Here is a 22,906-nt window from a genome sequence, read left to right as displayed (position 1 = left end):
CCTTCATGCGTTCCTTTCTAACATGACCTAAATGGCGGTTCCACAAATAAGTGGAATTCAAATCATTTGCCTTATGGCATTTTTAGCATCAGTGTTATGTATGTGTGTTTCACCATTAAAATTTATAATAACTTATCCATCGTTCATGGAGTAATGTCATAATTTGAACAACTCATTGTTTTTATTTGACCAGAGCAAAATAACAATTTATTAAGCTCTTTATTATAAATTCTAAGGGCTAGATAGAATGCCAATGACGAACATAATAACACTTTATTTTTGTTCCTGACATGCATTCCTATCATATTCCCTGTCAGTCACTTAGGCCATTGTATTCTTGTATTGCGTTGTTTTGTATGACACTTCATACCAACCAATATAGTACTAATACCCAAGAATTTCATAGTGTGAGTTAACTAGGAATACAACCATAACATGTATATCATTTATATACACCTGAGCTAGACTTTCTAGTCTTCTCTTTTCTTTTGCCAAAATATCTTTTGCGCTTTCTCTTTTAGCTTTCCTCATTATTCAGAAAAACACTTCAACATCATTAACTTCTAGGTTTGTTGGTCAAATACCAATAACCTTGAGGTTCTTACTTTGAAGTTGATCATCATATGACAAGTGTTCCAGATTTCACTATTAGTAACTTTGTAATATGATGAACAATTTCACTCATAATTTTATCCATCATATCATGACGACTTTCCGAGACCATGTCTGTACATGCTAGGCTCGTAAAGTTTTAACCTTGGTATTTGCATGTGCAAATCTAGCTTGCACCCGTTTTATGCACACATAGAATCTATCACACCCAATCATCACGTGATGCTTCGAAACGACGAGTCTTAGTAATGGTGCATATTTAAGGATGGTCACTTCATGGATATGCGAATATCATTAGTGCCCCAATAGTTGGAGGATTGTGACGCCTTGCGTCTTCAACCTTCGTACATTCCCATAAAACTTATGAGTTTATGTAGTCTCACCAAACTTTATTCTATCATCTTGCAATAAGGTCTTAGATATCACATATATCTCATACCTTGATTATTTCTGAAAACTAAATTTTCAGCTCCTTACTTTTCAAACAAATTTGAACTTCAAGTTTCACGGAGACAAGATAACTTTAGGTACTAATTGAAACCATAGCTCTTTGAATCAACAATGTGAGGTTTACTAAAAGTTTGCAATAGGACTTAATCAATTCTTGATTCTTTAACAATACGGTACCAATCCGTAAAGTTTCTAATCAGATTTTAACAGTATTTCTATCTCAGTAACAAGACTAGCGCATAGTAGTAAACGGATGCCAATACTACAAAATTAATTCAAAATACTACTCAGACTATGTTTATGATAATTAGTTCATGTTTTAATCTAATTACTAATGAACTCCCACTTAATACAACATCCCTCATAGTTATTAAGTGGTACACGATCCAAATTCACTACACCAAAAACCGATCATCACGTGAGATGATATAGCTTCAATGGTGAACATCAACATGTTGATCATATCATCCATATGACTCGTGTTCAACCTTTCGGTTTCCGTTGTCCCGAGGCCATGTCTGTACATGCTAGGCTCGTCAAGCAAACCCAAGTATTCCGCGTGTGCAACATGGCTTGCACCCGTTGTATGTGAATCGTTGAATCTATCACATCCGATCATCACGAGATGCTTCGAAACGACGAACTGTTACAACGGTGCATACGAGGGGAGAACACTTTATTATCTTGATATTAATGTGAGGGATCATCTTATAATGCTACCGTCGCGATCTAAGCAAAATAAGATGCATAAAAGGATTAACATCACATGCAGTTCATATGTGATATGATATGGCCCTTTTGTCTTTGCGCCTTCGATCTTCATCTCCAAAGCACGGACATGATCTCCATCATCAACGAGCATGATCTCCATCATCGTCGGCGTAGCGTCAAGGTTCATGGCGCCGTCTTCATGGTTGTTCACCTCATGTAGCAACTATTACAACTACTTTGAAATACTACTCAACATGAAAATTAAAGACAACCATAAGGCTCCTGCTGTTGCCACAATACAATAATGATCATCTCATACATATTCATCATCATATTATGGCCATATCACATCACCAAACCCTGCAAAAACAAGTTAGACGCCTCTAATTTGGTTTGCATATTTTACGTGGTTTAGGGTTTTCGAGTAAGATCTAATCTACCTACGAACATGAACCACAACGGTGATACTAGTGTTGTCAATAGAAGAGTAAGTTGAATCTTCACTATAGTAGGAGAGACAGACACCCGCAAAGCCTCTTATGCAATACAAGTTGCATGTCGAACGAGGAACAAGTCTCATGAACGCGGTCATGTAAAGTTAGTTCGGGCCGCTTCATCCCACTATGCCACAAAGATGCAAAGTACTCAAACTAAAGATAACAAGAGCATCAACGCCCACAAAACCATTGTGTTCTACTCGTGCAACCATCTATGCATAGACACGGCTCTGATACCACTGTAGGATAACGTTGCATAGAAAACAAAAATTTTCCTACCGCGAACACGCAATCCAAGCCAAGATGCAATCTAGAAGACGGTAGCAACGAGGGGGTATCAAGTCTCACCCTTGAAGAGATTCCAAAGCCTACAAGATGAGGCTCTTGTTGCTGCGGTAGACGATCACTTGCCGCTTGCAAAAGTGCGTAGAAGATCTTGATCACGATCGGTTCCGGCGCCACGAACGGGCAGCACCTCCGTACTCGGTCACACGTTCGGTTGTTGATGAAGACGACGTCCACCTCCCCGTTCCAGCGGGCAGCGGAAGTAGTAGCTCCTCTTGAATCCGACAGCACGACGGCGTGGTGTCGGTGGTGGTGGAGAAATCCGGCAGAGCTTCGCTTAAGCGTGCGGGATATGGTGGAGGAGAGAGAGACCGCTAGGGTTTGGGGAGAGGGGCGCCGGCTAGGGCACCCTTGAGGGGTGCGGCCATGGTGGTGGCTTGAGTGGCCGGCCAGCCCCTCTCTCCCCCTCTTTATATAGGTGGAAGCCCCAAGGCTTAGGTCAAAGAGTCCGAATAAGACCCCAACCAAAACCTTCCAAGTGTCCAAACCTAGGGGGAGTGGGACTCCCCCCTTTCCTTGGTGGGGTGGCCGGCCACCATGGTGGGGAGTCCACTTGGGACTCCTCCTCCCTTAGGTTGGCCGGCCAAGGTGGGTGGAGTCCCTTTGGGACTCCACCTTCCATCCTTATTTCTTCCGGACTTTTCTAGAACCTTCTAGAACCTTCCGTAGAACCTTCCGGATCATTTTAATTCACATAAAATGACTTCCCATATATGAATCTTATTCTCCGGACCATTCCGGAACTCCTCGTGATGTCCGGGATCTCATCCGGGACTCCGAACAAATATTCGAACTCCATTCCATATTCAAGTACTACCATTTCAACATCCAACTTTAAGTGTGTCACCCTACGGTTCGTGAACTATGCGGACATGGTTGAGTACTCACTCTGACCAATAACCAATAGCGGGATCTGGAGATCCATAATGGCTCCCACATATTCAACGATGACTTTAGTGATCGAATGAACCATTCACATACTATACCAATTCCCTTTGTCTCGCGATATTTTACTTGTCCGAGGTTTGATCTTCGGTATCACTCTATACCTTGTTCAACCTCGTTTCCTGACAAGTACTCTTTACTCGTTGACAAGGTATCAACTTGTCAATGCCTATGGATTGTAGGCTAGGGTTTAGTTGGAAGTAGAGGGTAAGTAGATCTCGAAGGTTTCAGCCGAAAAGTACTCGACGATTATGAAAACTAGGGTTTGCAGACAATGATTCGATTGATTCTTCGTCCCTCGACTCCCCCTTTATATAGGAGGTGGAGCCGAGGGATTCGTACTATACAAGTTTACAGAGTCCGGGACGGTTCCTAACTCATCCCGCCAGATTACAAATAACACTTCCTATTACAACTCTATCTTTTCCTCAAATACATCTTGGGCTCTCGAATCTTCTTATTCTTCGGGTAGTGGGCCTTCAGTAAACCCCGGGTACTATATTCGGCAGGCCCATTTGGGATGCCTATGTCACTCGTACCGTGGTATGTGGTCTCTTATGAACTCATTCATATGCTTGCAAGACATTAGACGACATTCCACCGAGAGGGCCCAGAGTATATCTATCAGTCATCGGGATGGACAAATCCCACTGTTGATCCATATGCCTCAACTCATACTTTCCGGATACTTAATCCCACCTTTATAACCACCCATTTACGCAGTAGCGTTTGGTGTGATCAAAGTACCTTTCCGGTATAAGTGATTTATATGATCTCATGGTCATAAGGACTAGGTAACTATGTATCGAAAGCTTATAGCAAATAACTTAATGACGAGATCTTATGCTACGCTTAATTGGGTGTGTCCATTACATCATTCATATAATGATATAACCTTGTTATTAATAACATCCAATGTTCATGATTATGAAACTAATCATCCATTAATCAACAAGCTAGTTTAAGAGGCATACTAGGGACTTCTTGTTGTCTACATATCACACATGTACTAATGTTTCGGTTAATACAATTATAGCATGATATATAAACATTTATCATAAACATAAAGATATAAATAATAACCACTTTATTATTGCCTCTAGGGCATATCTCCTTCATGGCTTTCTAGGGTTTACTATTGAATTCATTTAGTTCCACTAATAAGAACTAGTTGGGTGCTTTAATTAGAATGGGTTTATATGTAACAAGTATTGGTAGAGTTATTACTATGGTTGATTATGGTATCCTATCAAAGGATGATGGTAAAGATGGTTCTATAAATTAGCTACTAGGGTTTACTATGGTTTCTCATTTGCTTCACTAAATAATCACTAATAGTTTCTAAGCTAAGTGACTTATCATTTCCTAAGTAGGGTTTAGTTGATTAGGAGCATGTGATGTGATTTGCTACACAAGGTTGGTATTAGGGTTTATCATCATGGTTTAACTAGGGTTTGATGGTTGAGGTTAATCCTAATGGTGTGGTATATAGAATATTGTTCAATGCTACTAATTCAATTAATAAGTTAGGGTTTATACCTAGGTGATACTAGTGAATCATATAGGTTTTAATTAAGAATAGGAACATGAAATGACAAGCTCATGTGAATTGGTTTTAGGTTGATGGATCATGATTATGCATTCATTGGTTACTTATCAAGGTTCTACAAGTAAAGTTGAAATTCACATGATCACATGTGATAAGCAACTAGGGTTTTAGAATTGAAACAATTTTGAGATGATCACATGAACTAATGGAATCAAAGTCTTACTAAATTGAAACTAGGGTTTCTAAGTTATGGTACAACTCCTAAAATAATAATTGATAAATAGAGTTGTGGTTACTAATTACTTTGAATCAAAATTGGTAATGGTTTAACATTTTATTAATTTTTACAAGATTTAATAATTAGAGTAACTCCTATTTTGGTTTAATTAAGAATCAGGGTTTAATAATTGTTATTAGGTTTAAAACAATTAACTTGTTAACTAAAGATGTTTAAGTAAATAAGTTTTGGATTTACCAAAATAATATTGGCTTATAATATTTTCTTGAGTTATTACTTATTTAAAGAAAATGGTACATGGTAATTTGCAAATTAGGGTTTATGAATTACCACTAATAATTAAGTTAATGCAAATATGGTAAATAAGATTAATCCTAACATTTTACTTAGTTACTGAATAGTTATAATTTAATTTTGTAACTTTATTATTTATTGAATTCAATTTGCATTTTAAATAAATGAAAAGGCATAATTAATGAAGTTAAAAATAAATGGATTTTTATTTTGTCACACATTTTTGTTTTATATTTTATTTGAATAGAGTTTATTTTTATGAGCATTTTTATATATTATTTATCTTTTTCTGAGTTGAAATGAATTTTTTATGATTTTACAAAGTTTCAGCAATTTACTGGAATTTGAATTAAATGGAAATTACTAAGCATACCGGTTCACTGCCTAACCCGAGACACTGACGGGTGGGACCATTGACTGGGTCAGTTGCCACGCGGGCAACGACCAGTCAACGACGCTGACGGGGCAAGACACGTTACCCACGCCGGCGGCTTGACGCCGGCGGCCAGCGCACGACGGCGCCGCCAGTTTACGGCCTCCCGGGATGAACTACTGATGGCTCTCGACTCCCCTCGACTCGCTGAAGCTACTGGTGGTGATGGATTAGCAAAAGGCTCACCGGAGCATCGTCGGAAACGATGACCTGCGGCGGTGCTCTCCGGCGAGGAATCAAACGCGAGCTACAGATGATACCGGGAAACGAAAGTGGGCTCGAAAGATGCGGAATCTCACCGTGAAGCTCAAGGTGTGGTCGGCGACGACGATGACTGCCGGAGTTGAGCTTGATTTGACCATTGCCGGCGATGTACTGAGAAAGGGAACGACGAAATTGGATTGATCCCGAGCTCCCCTTGACGCTCTGCTCCTCCAGGATGCTCTACGAGATCAGGCGCGTTGAATGAGCTGCGCCATGGCCTCCAGGATGACCTCAATCGACGGCAACGTCATGAACTCCAACGAGGTGCTGCGGATGATTGTGGAAGATTGAGAGGGATAGAGAGAGAATTGAAGGGCGGCGAAGAACAAGGACTATACGGTGATGATCTCCACCTATTTATAGGCTGAGGGAACCCTCGAGGCTTCGACACGACGACGGCGACGGGCAGGAGGTGGCGGTCTCTGGATGATCTAGTCTGGCGAAGATCTTTCTCCTGCGGATAGACTCGGACGCGAGAGAGATTGGGCGAGGTTCTGAGAGTACTGACGACGTCCGAGACGAGCTTATCAACGACGAGGACGTGGCCTACTGGCGCAAGCTCGCTGTCGACGCCGGGGAAGAGAACGAAGACGATGGCCTCCTCTCGCACGATTTTTGAAGCACTTGAAACGGTATGTGGGTTGTTTTCGTTGGTGGGCTGGGCTAGTACTGGGCTGTCGACGTGGTGGTAATGGGCTGCTACGGTACTAAGGTCCAGGTAAGTTTCCCTCCACTTCTTATTTCAAATTTTCATTTCCTTTTTCTATTTTTTTATTTACTGGTTTGAATTCAAATTGAATTCTGTTTTGTTTTACAGGTTCTAAAATATTTGAGTATTAAGATAATTTGATAATCATGTTTACTGCATTGTTTTGTTGTTGAACAACCATTTTATAATTGATTAATTTTAGTTCTTATGAGGCACAAGTTAAAAGTGCAAATAGATATGAATTTTAGGGTTCAATTCCATTACTTTAAATTTAGGAATCAATTCTGTTTTAAAAGATCTGAAATTGAGAACATGTGCATGGTGAACATATTATATTTTGCAAGTGTTTAACCATATTGATTACTCACATATAAATTAATTATGGCTAGGGTTTAACAAATGGTGAAGGAAATGGGATTGGTTCATGATTTTATGTGAATGATGGTTCTTAGAGTTTAAGAAGATGGTTGGATTCACTCTATGTTAAACAATTTTGCTTAGCAAACTACTACTTGAGTTATTTAAAATAGATCCTAAGCTCATTATGGTTAATTCAATTGCTCTGGTGGTTATTCTATTTTATAAACTACTATTTCATTTGGTTCCCAAAGCAAGTACTTGGGAAGCAAAATAGAATTGAATATTGGTTCACTCTACTCACTAAAGGCATTTAGTCCTAAGTATAGATGGCTTGATTTATATTTGTGATCCATGATACACAAGTGGGGACATAATATTTTATGTGGGGTGGATACTACATGAAAGGTTTAGGGTTTTGCATAAGCTTCACTAAATTGAAGTATAACTAGGCATGAGGTATGGCAGGGTTCTAATTATAATCCAAGTTAATCCATGGGTTGGAATTCAAATGTAGTTTAGGGTTTAAGTAGTGATCACCAATGTGATACACAACTAGGATTAGAATATGAGCATAAGCTTTGGTTATGTTTCACTAATGGAACATGGCTCTCATCTACAAGATTAAAGGTTGGTTTAAACAAGTAAGATGTAATACTACTCTAAAATTCTCTAGGATAGACATGGCTATGGTTAGCATCTATAATCTCTCTCACTTCTAAATGTCTTGTAATAGCCTAAGGTCCTACTCAAGATATGATGATATGATCCTCTAAATATATGGTTTGCCTAGGGATTCTACCTTGGTATTTTCTGTAGCTTGTTCTTCAGGAAATCTGATAAACCTGCATCTTGTGGTATGCCTCCACCTCATAGCTTCTTCATCTTGATCCTAGCTAATTCACATGGAAGGTCTCAAGTGTTTGGTTTCCTTGTAGCATGGTACAAGATGTCCAAATTGATGAAGGGTGTGGCTCTATTTATAGGCTTGGGCAAGCTCTAGTATCATGACACATAGGTGGTGACTCTTGTGTTGGTTAGATGAGTAAGGTGCTTGGTTGTCATGCCCTCATCCATAGCAATCCTTTGAGCATGAGGTGGCATAGCTTGGAAAGCAAGTCATGTAGATATTTTCATCCTATGTGGCAAGATCATTATCCTCTCATATGATTTATTTTTGGATAGCCAAGTGGCATTTGTTACTAAATATCTTGTGGATGGTTTTATTATTGTGGATGAGTCACTATATCATATTGGATTGGATTTATATTATAATATTGATCAAAAGATCAAGGTTGAAGGTTATTCCTCAAATTTGGATAGTTGGTGTTTGATTTCACCAAGGCATGATCATATGAGTTTCAAAATACTCATAGTCAGTTTGATTCAAATAGTTTGAACTATAAATCGTGATGTAAATGGATTTAGTTTTATGATATTCCATATATTTAATAAGTTATGATTTAAATAAGAATGTGTGGCTTTTATGCACTTTAGACCCTGTGGTTTACCATATTTGGTAATAAGTTTAGAAGTGAATTAATTTACACACAAAGGTAGTTGCCAACTTTTAAGTGTTAATAAGTTAGGCTTCGATTCTTAAAGAATGTGTTGATATAAATCTAATTCTATTTGATCTAATCCATAGATCAAATCATCTCTACCCAAAACAAGGTTTTAGCAAAGATCACAGTGAAGTTTATAGCGCTTGACTTGATGATCTACTTCAGTTCCAGCAAGTCAAGTAAAACTTCAGTTACTGTGGTAAGTTTTATTTGAAGCGCGAAAATTCCCCAGATTTTCTATGCATGAATGCAATGCACACTTCGGTGTTCTCTCATTTTGTAGCCTCTAAACCTGGGATATTACAGCCTCTCCCCCTTAAACTGAACTTCGTCCCGAAGTTCGAACGCTCTCATGTTTCGGAATGTTGAAATGTCTTGAACAGATCACCATCCTTCAACTCCATGGTGATCATATTAGATATGATTGATTATATCTCTGGTCCAGATCCTTCCGGAAGTCTTCTGATGTCTGGCACTGATACTTTCTTTTATTTTATGATTTCTTCCAACACTCTAAGCTTATAGGCTTACTATCCAAAGATTCTTGGATTAAGACATCTTATTGCGTTAATGGACTTTACTAATGGTTGTGGTGACATCTTCCTATTTGGGTACTTAAAACTTGGTTCTATCAGCTGCGATGTAATATGGCACTATGGTGTATTAGCTGCGATGTCCAAACCTTAATTCTAAAAGATTCATTTAAGGTAGGGTATTGTTTTCCCTTACTACCATAACGAAAGTAATGGTACTTCGTAAGGTATTTACAATAGGCATGGTCCTGGCAGTTTAGTCCTACGAATGGATTAGACTCATTTAGTCCATCCAATCATGGCTTCTAGTTTATACTAGTTATCTTCCTTTTGGTTTCTTTAGGTTCCATGAAAGGAATCTTTCTAATAATCATTAGTGTTGGTATGGTCAAACTCCTTCGGTCTTAAGCCTTCTTAAGCTTTGATTGTCCTCCGACATCTTCTTCCTCCAACTTCATTATCTAAGGCTTACTTAAGTTCTCTTGGTTTCGAGTAATTACAATTACCCACTCAAGTTAAGGTCTAACCCTTACTTCCTCGAGATATGAACCTCGGCTTCTGGTCTAACAACCTCCTGAGAGTACTTTTATATGGGTACTTTCGAACAACCTTATAAAAATAAGATCGGACTTCCTCTCAGTTCAGACCTTCTTCTTTATCTATCACACTACAAATAATATCTTAATACTTCTCCTTCAGCCTTCCTCTCCCCCTTGGAGTTTACTAATGATCTTCAAACTTCCTTTCTTCTAATCATTAAACTCCAAGGTTAGAAGATTAGTCTTGGTCTAGCGTATAGTTTGTACTTTTCTAAAGTCTCACGAAGAATTCTTTGCGGTGTATCCACACAATTGTGGGTATCCGATGTGAATCTTCCGACTAAATGTTTACCAACTACGAGATACCAGCTGTGAAATACTAGCTGCGGAATTCCCCTCTCTTTTAGGGTAAAGAAATGTTCAGGCTGTGGGCTATCTGGTACCAGCTACAGACTATCTAGCACCAGATGTGGCTTATTGGATACCAGCTGTGGCTATGTTATGGTTTTAGTCAATATCTACCTACCAGCTGTGGCTACTTACATAGTTTTAATTAAGATATACCTCACTTTACATTCTTTCTCTTCATGATTATCCTATATCAGCTGCGGTCTTATTATACCAGCTACGACTTCACTTGTCTATTTTCCTTCTTCCAGGGTTTGTTTTGTAAGAAAACCACTTGTTGACACTATGAAAATAGTATTGTAAGTGACTTCACTTTCATTCCCTTCTTCCATAATGAATACGGCTCCACTTCTACTGCTCCATATTCACTATTTTTCTCACTTTCATGATACTTCCATGTTGAAGTACTCCTTAATTAAGGATAAAAATGAGTTTCGATTGGTCCTTCCTTCAGATTGTTGTGGTTGCTTCCCACAATTTTTTTTACTTCCTTCTTCAAGTGAACCTTCATCTTGTCTTCAAATCTTCAGAATTCGTCACTTCCTTACATGAATACCTTTACCCTCTAGACCTATAACATCAAGTAAGAGCTTGATATTGCAACATGCATTTGCATATCAAAGTCAAACTTCATGTATGGATCTAGTCAATCAATGAAGATTCGAGAAAATCCAAGAAAATCCAGCTTTGTGCATACAATACACATCTTTATATGCCTGAATATAATAATTGGGTAAGACATCCCTAAACATCAGGATCAGATGTGTAGTATATAACACCACATAAGATAGGTTTAGGTTGTGATACTTAGCACAATACGTGAATTTCTACTAGTGGTCTCAACATTTATCTTAATTGCACATTTGCAATGAGACAAACTTGAAACAAAATGGCCTGGGATAGTTGAAGTTAACCTAGTTTTCTTTGGAAGTACTAACAAAATAGGCTACCATATATATGTGCTATTGAAGACTACTTCCTATAATACAATTAGTTCTAACATGTCTACTCTAAACACATGATTGTTTAGAATATACCACCTTTAAACTCTAGGATTTCTCTATGTGATATGCTCTAAATAAGCCTTCTTTAAATTAAGGACTATGGTTCTAACATTCTTGACACAGTTTCCAGGATTTTAAGGCCTAAGCTTTCGAACTATTCCCTAAATCCTACTCCTTATCATCCTTTTGTTATCGTACTTATGATGTTCTACTCCATCATACCATGATTCTCAAGTGAATCATATATGAGTACCTAGTTTATTATTGAAAGTAGACTCATGTAACTCCTATCACTCTTCCTTACCTCCTATGATTGACTCATCATAGACATATACTACCTTATATAACTTATCTCCCTTACTTAACATCAGTCATTTGACATTTTTTTAATGACTCTTACTTAACCATAAGTTGCGTTGGTATACTACTTCCAATAGGATATCTTCCTTGTGGTTGTATCCTCTCTTTGGACTACCATGTTTTGTATACCAACTGTGGTCTACTACCACCAATTATCTTAAGCTTCAATGGTGTTCTAATTATTTGGAATGAAGACAGATAACTAACTAACTTTACTTAAGAAAGATAGATAAGAAAGATTGACTCAAGTGTGTCAGGATTATTCTCAAGTGAATACCCATCTCAAGTCAAAAGAATAGTTGGTTTAGCATAGTTGGCTTAGCTAAATCCCTTCCTATAGACACTACCAAACCTATAGGTCTCCTTTAAAGGGTTTTAATCCTAGGGTCAAAGCATTTGCTCTGATACCAGCTGTGGTGACCCAGCGTACCACTGCATGGTGTAGTACACAAGTCGTTGACATAACACAAGTGAAACACCGTTCCACTCATATTAGATCTCTCAGAGTGGTACAACAGAAACATATGCGAGTCCAAGGTATGTCTATAGAAGTACACACGAGCTGTTTACATAAGATCAACACAACCTCCTACTTTACAGTGAGGTAAAACTTCAAATAAAGCTCCAGAAGAACGACTCGTAATGTATCTTATTGCTAACTCAAGTTTAAGAGCTACTTGGCTTGCTATAGAATCTAGCTACTTAGGTGCTATGATTAGGGAAAGGTTCCCTTCTATTACTAGTCTAGGTTTCCATTATAGCTGATGCAGAAGTTGACTCCATTGACTTCTTTGATTGGATTCTTCATCTTGTTGCAGTTGACTCCCTTGTCTTCGAGTTCCACGGTAGTTTCTCCTTCGGTGCCTTGATCTAAGAAGGGGGTTCAAATGAGATAGAATGAGTACGAGTGTACTCAGCAAGTTCATATTAGGAAATATATGTATCATGCACTAGCTACAGCCATAGACCAGAAAGTCATAGGCCAATGCAAGTTTTCATAAACATTTCTTCAAAAGGTTTATTTTATTCTGAAAACTATGCCCGTCAGTCTTCACAGGTTGACTAGAACTTCGTGGAGTTCCTTTCCTGCCGCGTTCGCAGTTCCTTCCGAACGAGGGAGTGACAGTCCACAATTCTTGATACCCTCTGCGAGAGGTGCGGTACTTTACGCCAGATGAGATCTTAACCATGTTGCCGGCCGAGTGGGGGTCCCCGTCGACACTTCCTTGGGTGGGAGGCCCGATATAAGATCCAAGCCAATCACCGCCTTCTCCGCGACCACCGCAAACCCACCCTTTTGTCCAACCGTACACCTCCAAAGAGACTTCCCCGATAATACGGCTTTACTCATGGTGTACTCCGGACAATCCATCATAGATCGTAGAGCCATCATCACTAATGGATGGGGATTTAAAAGGCTATCCCAACCTACGGCAGTGCCTCCAACACCCCGCCGGCTCTACCAATCCGTTGGCGTGCAGAAGGGAAAAGATACAGCTGACTTCCCCAGAGCCATTATAGATCTTATGGATAACGCGATATGTACGGCGCTAGAATCACTGGACGGCATTGGTAATTAATCCTAGGGTGATATAACCCATGCAATGGAACCTCCACCATATCAACACATACCATGGTTCCATTGCCCACCACATAGTCATATTCATAATTGTAAAATAATACTTTGATTTTCAATGCATGAGTGATAAGTATAGTACTTTGCATATAGTTTGATACAAATAATCAAATGACATGAGCAAGCGATGAACTTGCCTTTCTTGACTGCAAGATTATGCAGGCAAAAGCTTCGATACGTGATAACTCCAAATGCTGAAATACCATCATCGTCTGGTAAGGACAATATTTAAAGAACTATCAAAGATGCTATAATGCATAGTATGAGATGCAATCGTCCCGAGCGTAACCTAACCTCAATGATTTAGGATGTATGAGTTGTAAAGATTTCTTTAGGGTTGGTTGCATTTTTAGAATGGTTCTCAAACAAGGTTCTTATTAGGGTTTGGTTATATTAGCATCATAACCAAGTGATGTAAGGCATCATAACAATCATACACATAAGAATAGTGATGGAATAATATGTAAAGAACAGTTGTCAATTTTAAGTTCTACAGAACATGGTTGATGATTATTTATATTATACTTCAAAAGAATAACTTTTGAAGAACATGTTCTTTAAGAAACATTTAGTATTTCAAAGAAGGATAGGGCTTCTAAGGTTTGATTGACATTTCTACTTCAAAAGAATAACTTTTGAAGAAACAGGTTAAATAAGAATATGAACTACTATGCATAGGAGCTATGGCTTTCTAGGGTTTACTATTGAATTCATTTAGTTCCACTAATAAGAACTAGTTGGGTGCTTTAATTAGAATGGGTTTATATGTAACAAGTATTGGTAGAGTTATTACTATGGTTGATTATGGTATCCTATCAAAGGATGATGGTAAAGATGGTTCTATAAATTAGCTACTAGGGTTTACTATGGTTTCTCATTTGCTTCACTAAATAATCACTAATAGTTTCTAAGCTAAGTGACTTATCATTTCCTAAGTAGGGTTTAGTTGATTAGGAGCATGTGATGTGATTTGCTACACAAGGTTGGTATTAGGGTTTATCATCATGGTTTAACTAGGGTTTGATGGTTGAGGTTAATCCTAATGGTGTGGTATATAGAATATTGTTCAATGCTACTAATTCAATTAATAAGTTAGGGTTTATACCTAGGTGATACTAGTAAATCATATAGGTTTTAATTAAGAATAGGAACATGAAATGACAAGCTCATGTGAATTGGTTTTAGGTTGATGGATCATGATTATGCATTCATTGGTTACTTATCAAGGTTCTACAAGTAAAGTTGAAATTCACATGATCACATGTGATAAGCAACTAGGGTTTTAGAATTGAAACAATTTTGAGATGATCACATGAACTAATGGAATCAAAGTCTTACTAAATTGAAACTAGGGTTTCTAAGTTATGGTACAACTCCTAAAATAATAATTGATAAATAGAGTTGTGGTTACTAATTACTTTGAATCAAAATTGGTAATGGTTTAACATTTTATTAATTTTTACAAGATTTAATAATTAGAGTAACTCCTATTTTGGTTTAATTAAGAATCAGGGTTTAATAATTGTTATTAGGTTTAAAACAATTAACTTGTTAACTAAAGATGTTTAAGTAAATAAGTTTTGGATTTACCAAAATAATATTGGCTTATAATATTTTCTTGAGTTATTACTTATTTAAAGAAAATGGTACATGGTAATTTGCAAATTAGGGTTTATGAATTACCACTAATAATTAAGTTAATGCAAATATGGTAAATAAGATTAATCCTAACATTTTACTTAGTTACTGAATAGTTAAAATTTAATTTTGTAACTTTATTATTTATTGAATTCAATTTGCATTTTAAATAAATGAAAAGGCATAATTAATGAAGTTAAAAATAAATGGATTTTTATTTTGTCACACATTTTTGTTTTATATTTTATTTGAATAGAGTTTATTTTTGTGAGCATTTTTATATATTATTTATCTTTTTCTGAGTTGAAATGAATTTTTTATGATTTTACAAAGTTTCAGCAATTTACTGGAATTTGAATTAAATGGAAATTACTAAGCATACCGGTTCACTGCCTAACCCGAGACACTGACGGGTGGGACCATTGACTAGGTCAGTTGCCACGCGGGCAACGACCAGTCAACGACGCTGACGGGGCAAGACACGTTACCCACGCCGGCGGCTTGACGCCGGCGGCCAGCGCACGACGGCGCCGCCAGTTTACGGCCTCCCGGGATGAACTACTGATGGCTCTCGACTCCCCTCGACTCGCTGAAGCTACTGGTGGTGATGGATTAGCAAAAGGCTCACCGGAGCATCGTCGGAAACGATGACCTGCGGCGGTGCTCTCCGGCGAGGAATCAAACGCGAGCTACAGATGATACCGGGAAACGAAAGTGGGCTCGAAAGATGCGGAATCTCACCGTGAAGCTCAAGGTGTGGTCGGTGACGACGATGACTGCCGGAGTTGAGCTTGATTTGACCATTGCCGGCGATGTACTGAGAAAGGGAACGGCGAAATTGGATTGATCCCGAGCTCCCCTTGACGCTCTGCTCCTCCAGGATGCTCTACGAGATCAGGCGCGTTGAATGAGCTGCGCCATGGCCTCCAGGATGACCTCAATCGACGGCAACGTCATGAACTCCAACGAGGTGCTGCGGATGATTGTGGAAGATTGAGAGGGATAGAGAGAGAATTGAAGGGCGGCGAAGAACAAGGACTATACGGTGATGATCTCCACCTATTTATAGGCTGAGGGAACCCTCGAGGCTTCGACACGACGACGGCGACGGCGGAGGTGGCGGTCTCACGGATGATCTAGTCTGGCGAAGATCTTTCTCCTGCGGATAGACTCGGACGCGAGAGAGATTGGGCGAGGTTCTGAGAGTACTGACGACGTCCGAGACGAGCTTATCAACGACGAGGACGTGGCCTACTGGCGCAAGCTCGCTGTCGACGCCGGGGAAGAGAACGAAGACGATGGCCTCCTCTCGCACGATTTTTGAAGCACTTGAAACGGTATGTGGGTTGTTTTCGTTGGTGGGCTGGGCTAGTACTGGGCTGTCGACGTGGTGGTAATGGGCTGCTACGGTACTGAGGTCCAGGTAAGTTTCCCTCCACTTCTTATTTCAAATTTTCATTTCCTTTTTCTATTTTTTTATTTACTGGTTTGAATTCAAATTGAATTCTGTTTTGTTTTACAGGTTCTAAAATATTTGAGTATTAAGATAATTTGATAATCATGTTTACTGCATTGTTTTGTTGTTGAACAACCATTTTATAATTGATTAATTTTAGTTCTTATGAGGCACAAGTTAAAAGTGCAAATAGATATGAATTTTAGGGTTCAATTCCATTACTTTAAATTTAGGAATCAATTCTGTTTTAAAAGATCTGAAATTGAGAACATGTGCATGGTGAACATATTATATTTTGCAAGTGTTTAACCATATTGATTACTCACATATAAATTAATTATGGCTAGGGTTTAACAAATGGTGAAGGAAATGGGATTGGTTCATGATTTTATGTGAATGATGGTTCTTAGAGTTTAAGAAGATGGTTGGATTCACTCTATGTTAAACAATTTTGCTTAGCAAACTACTACTTGAGTTATTTAAAATAGATCCTAAGCTCATTATGGTTAATTCAATTGCTCTGGTGGTTATTCTATTTTATAAACTACTATTTCATTTGGTTCCCAAAGCAAGTACTTGGGAAGCAAAATAGAATTGAATATTGGTTCACTCTACTCACTAAAGGCATTTAGTCCTAAGTATAGATGGCTTGATTTATATTTGTGATCCATGATACACAAGTGGGGACATAATATTTTATGTGGGGTGGATACTACATGAAAGGTTTAGGGTTTTGCATAAGCTTCACTAAATTGAAGTATAACTAGGCATGAGGTATGGCAGGGTTCTAATTATAATCCAAGTTAATCCATGGGTTGGAATTCAAATGTAGTTTAGGGTTTAAGTAGTGATCACCAATGTGATACACAACTAGGATTAGAATATGAGCATAAGCTTTGGTTATGTTTCACTAATGGAACATGGCTCTCATCTACAAGATTAAAGGTTGGTTTAAACAAGTAAGATGTAATACTACTCTAAAATTCTCTAGGATAGACATGGCTATGGTTAGCATCTATAATCTCTCTCACTTCTAAATGTCTTGTAATAGCCTAAGGTCCTACTCAAGATATGATGATATGATCCTCTAAATATATGGTTTGCCTAGGGATTCTACCTTGGTATTTTCTGTAGCTTGTTCTTCAGGAAATCTGATAAACCTGCATCTTGTGGTATGCCTCCACCTCCTAGCTTCTTCATCTTGATCCTAGCTAATTCACATGGAAGGTCTCAAGTGTTTGGTTTCCTTGTAGCATGGTACAAGATGTCCAAATTGATGAAGGGTGTGGCTCTATTTATAGGCTTGGGCAAGCTCTAGTATCATGACACATAGGTGGTGACTCTTGTGTTGGTTAGATGAGTAAGGTGCTTGGTTGTCATGCCCTCATCCATAGCAATCCTTTGAGCATGAGGTGGCATAGCTTGGAAAGCAAGTCATGTAGATATTTTCATCCTATGTGGCAAGATCATTATCCTCTCATATGATTTATTTTTGGATAGCCAAGTGGCATTTGTTACTAAATATCTTGTGGATGGTTTTATTATTGTGGATGAGTCACTATATCATATTGGATTGGATTTATATTATAATATTGATCAAAAGATCAAGGTTGAAGGTTATTCCTCAAATTTGGATAGTTGGTGTTTGATTTCACCAAGGCATGATCATATGAGTTTCAAAATACTCATAGTCAGTTTGATTCAAATAGTTTGAACTATAAATCGTAATGTAAATGGATTTAGTTTTATGATATTCCATATATTTAATAAGTTATGATTTAAATAAGAATGTGTTGCTTTTATGCACTTTAGACCCTGTGGTTTACCATATTTGGTAATAAGTTTAGAAGTGAATTAATTTACACACAAAGGTAGTTGCTAACTTTTAAGTGTTAATAAGTTAGGCTTCGATTCTTAAAGAATGTGTTGATATAAATCTAATTCTATTTGATCTAATCCATAGATCAAATCATCTCTACCCAAAACAAGGTTTTAGCAAAGATGAAGTTTATAGCGTTTGACTTGATGATCTACTTCAGTTCCAGCAAGTCAAGTGAAACTTCAGTTACTGTGGTAAGTTTTATTTGAAGCGCGAAAATTCCCCGGATTTTCTATGCATGAATGCAATGCACACTTCGGTGTTCTCTCATTTTGTAGCCTCTAAACCTGGGATATTACACCCATGCGCCACAAAAATAATAATTTTGTGGCACACCTGCCCATGCGCCACAGAAAGTTTTATTTCTGTGGCGCACCAGGTGCGCCACATAAAGAGAAAATCTTATTTCTGTGGTACACCGGCGGTGGTGCGCCACAATTTTTTTTTGAATTTCAAAAAAATGGCGGCCAGATCTACATCTAGATCTGGGGCCGCCGAATTTTTTGAAATTTTGCCGAAAGGTCGCCGGAGGTGGGTGGTTGGGTGGGTTGGGTTAGCGGGTGGGTGTGGTGGGGTGGGTGGTGGAGGAGGTGGTGGTGGTGGAGTAGGAGGAGGTGGTGGTGGTGGTGGAGGAGGAGGTGGTCGCCGGAGGAGGAGGAGAACGTGGTGGTGGTGGTGGTCGTGGTCACCGGAGGAGTTCGTCGGAGGAGGTCGCCGGAGGAGGAGGAGGAGGTCGACGGAGGAGGAGGTGGTCGCCGGAGTAGGAGGAGGTTGTCGGGTGTGGGTGGAGGAGGAGAATGGAAAAGAAGGGAGGAGAAAGAGGAGAATGGAGAAAGAAGAGAAGTGGAGGAGGAGAAGGGAGAAGAGAAGAAGGAGAAGTGGAGGAGGAGGCCCCCGAAATTCAAAATTCTGCACTAGAATTCTATGGCGCATGGGTTTATGGTGCGCCACAGAATTGTTTTTTCAAATTTTCTATTTTTGGAGGAAAATATCTTGACTTTGCCATAACTTTTTACTCTTTTCGAATTTGGCGATTCAAAAAACTGTCCAACTGAGCAAGCCTGGGTGAATTTGGATGTATAATTTTCATGGGAATATTTTGATATATTATGCTTTTTTTTTCGAGTTCGTATGCAACCAGGAATCCGGTTTGATGATTTTTCAACGCAATTTTGTAAAAAAATCGAAATTCATATTTGTTAATTTTTAGTGGTACTAAATGAAATAATACATGGGCATCTCGGAGGATTTTATTTTTTGAAATTTCTATCTATTTTTTTTTTGTATTTTACAGTGCTAAAAAAGGCGATCCACGGGGGCGTGGAGTTGCGTGGGGAGCAAAAAAAAATTCTATGGCGCATCGCAGAAATGTGTATTTTTCTATAGCGCACCAGGGCCAGTGCGCCACAGAATGTCTTATTTCTGTAGCGCAGCAGAGCCAGTGCGCCACAGAATGCCTTATTTCTGTGGCGCACCAGGGACAGTGCGCCACAGAAATAGCGAAACCAATGATTGGGGCTGAAAGGGTGTGGGCCCCACCGAATTTCTGTGGCGCATGAGATTGGGGTGCGCCACAGAAATAAGCTATTTTTGTGACGCACCGTCTCTGGTGCGTCACAGAAACTGTTTCTGTGGCGCATGAGTAGCTGGTGCGCCACAGAAATAGAATCCCATCTATAAAGCTTTTCCTACTAGTGCATCTCCGAGTTGATGTCAATGTATGCTTGTTGATCCTCTAGGTTGGCCTCTTGGTCTTCTCGTGAGATTAGTTTCTCAGTGTGTCACTAGTGTTCATCATTATCCACGGTGACACATGGCCTAGGGTGAGGAGGATGCTATGGAGCGAGGGTATTAGTCCTAAGGTGGTGGACTGTCATTATTCCCCGACTTTGTTGATGGGCTAGGGTGGATGTTGGTCCAAGGCAGCACCAGGATGTCCCTGGTCGACGTGCCATAACAACATGTGGCTCGCTGCTTGCAGTGGATCTAGCAATGGTGGAGTCTCGGCGCATCATTGGAATTTAGCGGCGGCCGCTAGTTTCGGCAAGTGCAGGAAATCGTAGAGATGTTTTGTATTTTTTTTTATCCTTTAGAGTTCCATCATGGTATGTCTTATAGTTTCCACCTTTATAGTTTCATATAATTTTATTTTCTATTGATAATAAACCGTTGTGGTTGCTTAAAAAACCCAATGATGACAATAAGGACTAACAATAAGGAGTCTTTGAAGTTTTCAGGTTTTTCTTTGAAGTATTGCGGTTTTGAGTTGTGGTTGTTTACGATTTCCTAAGGTGTAGTCCTCGTGTATGACACAAAGATCGAGTTTCCAAGTGCAAGAGTTTTTACCGAACTATCCAACAAGATTCCCCAATCTCGTTTTGGAGATTGACGGGGGCACGAATCCTCACCGCTTGTTATATTACCATCTCGAAAGTGGCTTGAAGCCATACAACAAGATTCTCAATCTCACGCCCGCCTGTCTGCCTTTGCCATGGGAAACATCAGCTCCTGCTTGGTTAAGCCCCCCGTGCCGGCCGAGACGTCGTCGAGATGCGCGACGCCGACCGCCACCGCGGCGCACAATTTCATCGTAGAGAACTACTCGCTGCTGCTTGACGGCATGGGCGTCGGCAAGTTCGTCAGCTCGACCAAGTTCAGCGCCGGTGGCAACAACTGGAACATCAGATTCTACCCTGACGGCGACGGCCGTGAACCGGGATACGCTTCAGCCTTCTTGCATCTCGTAGGAGGGCCAGGACCAACCCACGTGAAGGCCAAGTTCACTTTGAGTCTGCTGGGAAAAGATGGTAAAGTATACAAAGATTCCAAACCTGTGAGCATCGCGCCGACCTTTGAGAGAGGGGGAGTTAATAGTACCTGGGGCGTCATCAAGTTCGTCGAGAAGTCCATGCTGCAAGAAGCAGACTGCTTCACCGTCAGGTGTGATTTGACCGTCCTCAAACAGGCCGTCGTGCACAAGATGTAGCCAGATCTTCCCATTCTGCAATTACCACGCTGCCATTAATTATTTTGCTTCTAAAAACCTGGTTGTATAGATTCTTATAATACTAGACAATCTCAGCCCATGTTGTTTGAGGTTAGCGGGAAGGGGCTGTATAGGAGCAAGCCCCGTAAGACAATTTGTGGTGTTATTGTGCTCCAATGGATATGTGTATTTTTGTGCATCTTCACTTTTCTGTCTCATTAAGTTGTATGACATGTACAATTTCGCTATGACTGGTGAGAATTTGAGTGCGTTGCGTCCCGGAATTATGTGAATCCAAGAAAAGTTCATGTGATAGCTACATGTTTAATCTCAATCCTTTGTGCTAAATCTGAATATCTAAATCGTGCAATCTTCTCGCATCTAGGTTGAGTCCCCAAGCCATCTGATGTCTCCATGTTAGGGTTCAAGCAGGCTTAGAAGGAATCATGATTAATTGTAGGCATTGATTAAATAACTGGGCCCTTATCTAAGAACTAGTTGAATGCCCGTGCGTTGCTACGGCTTTCCTATTTTTCTCTTGCTGTATGGATGTAAATATGATGCATGTGAACTTATGTTGAGAAGTTCAGAAGAAATAGCATACGATCTGTCTATGAACCGAGCATGGCAAACCAAAGAACAGTGCTAGGAAAGTTTACAAAAAAATCAGAGATTCAGTCCTATTGTATTTTCTATGCTCGGCTGGTGTTGTGGCACTCGATTGATCAGAGCGCACGGTGGCGAGGGCCATTCTCTCAATTGCGCTAGCATAGTTGTTGTCAGGCAGTAGACTTCGGTAACATGCTCCGCTAGATTTCCTCCTTATACGATGGTATTCGCCGGATCAAGCAAAAATTAGATTTGAAGAACCATCTGAATTGGCAATCATGTGAAATTGGGACCTCACCCTCGTGGATCAGCAGACAATAGTTGTTGCTTCCTTCGCGATAATTAAGGGTGTGATACATAAACTTCTCCGGCATACCTTATCTTGAACCCTTGTCTTTTTTGCCACTTGCACTTCAGATTTACATTAACCTCCATGCATGATCATGGAGACACCAAGAAATATACATTATTTTTTTTAAATTAAGAACACACTATGCAAGATCCTCATACACCAACATGTAATCGTGATGTCACATGTCACAAAGTTGACACAAAAAACAAAACAAGGACAAATGTTTGAGCAGATGATGCAAGAGGTTGACTTTGACAACTGAAAATTCTCTGCTAAGTGTTTTTAATTTCACTAAACAAAATAGGTTTATGTATGCCAAAATTGACTAACCTGTAATATTTAGCCTTTCCAAAAATAACAAGTGCATAAGATTTACTGAATATTTCTCGTAAAACTTGAGAAGCTCAAGTCTAACGTGCTCGCCCTCTCTTTGGTTTCGTTTCCAACGTTTCCAAATTTTCTGATGTTTGGATGGCATAATTTCATGATTCGAACTCTTGAAGGAGATCTTTTATAGGGATACACAACATGATATGA

At 39.3% G+C, this 22,906-nt stretch overlaps 1 protein-coding gene across 1 annotated transcript; it reads left to right on the top strand.

The window, feature by feature from the left end:
* Positions 1 to 20,913: 20,913 nt before the first annotated feature.
* LOC127329400 (BTB/POZ and MATH domain-containing protein 5-like) lies at positions 20,914 to 21,408 on the top strand. Its single transcript, XM_051355924.1, has one exon. It carries the CDS (start codon positions 20,914 to 20,916, stop codon positions 21,406 to 21,408), a length of 495 nt encoding a protein of 164 aa, XP_051211884.1.
* Positions 21,409 to 22,906: the final 1,498 nt, after the last annotated feature.

Source organism: Lolium perenne, chromosome 2, assembly GCF_019359855.2.
Source record: "Lolium perenne isolate Kyuss_39 chromosome 2, Kyuss_2.0, whole genome shotgun sequence".
Taxonomy (NCBI): Eukaryota; Viridiplantae; Streptophyta; class Magnoliopsida; order Poales; family Poaceae; genus Lolium; species Lolium perenne.
The sequence above is the reverse complement of the archived record's forward strand: the minus strand, read 5'-3'. Positions and strand labels throughout refer to the sequence as shown.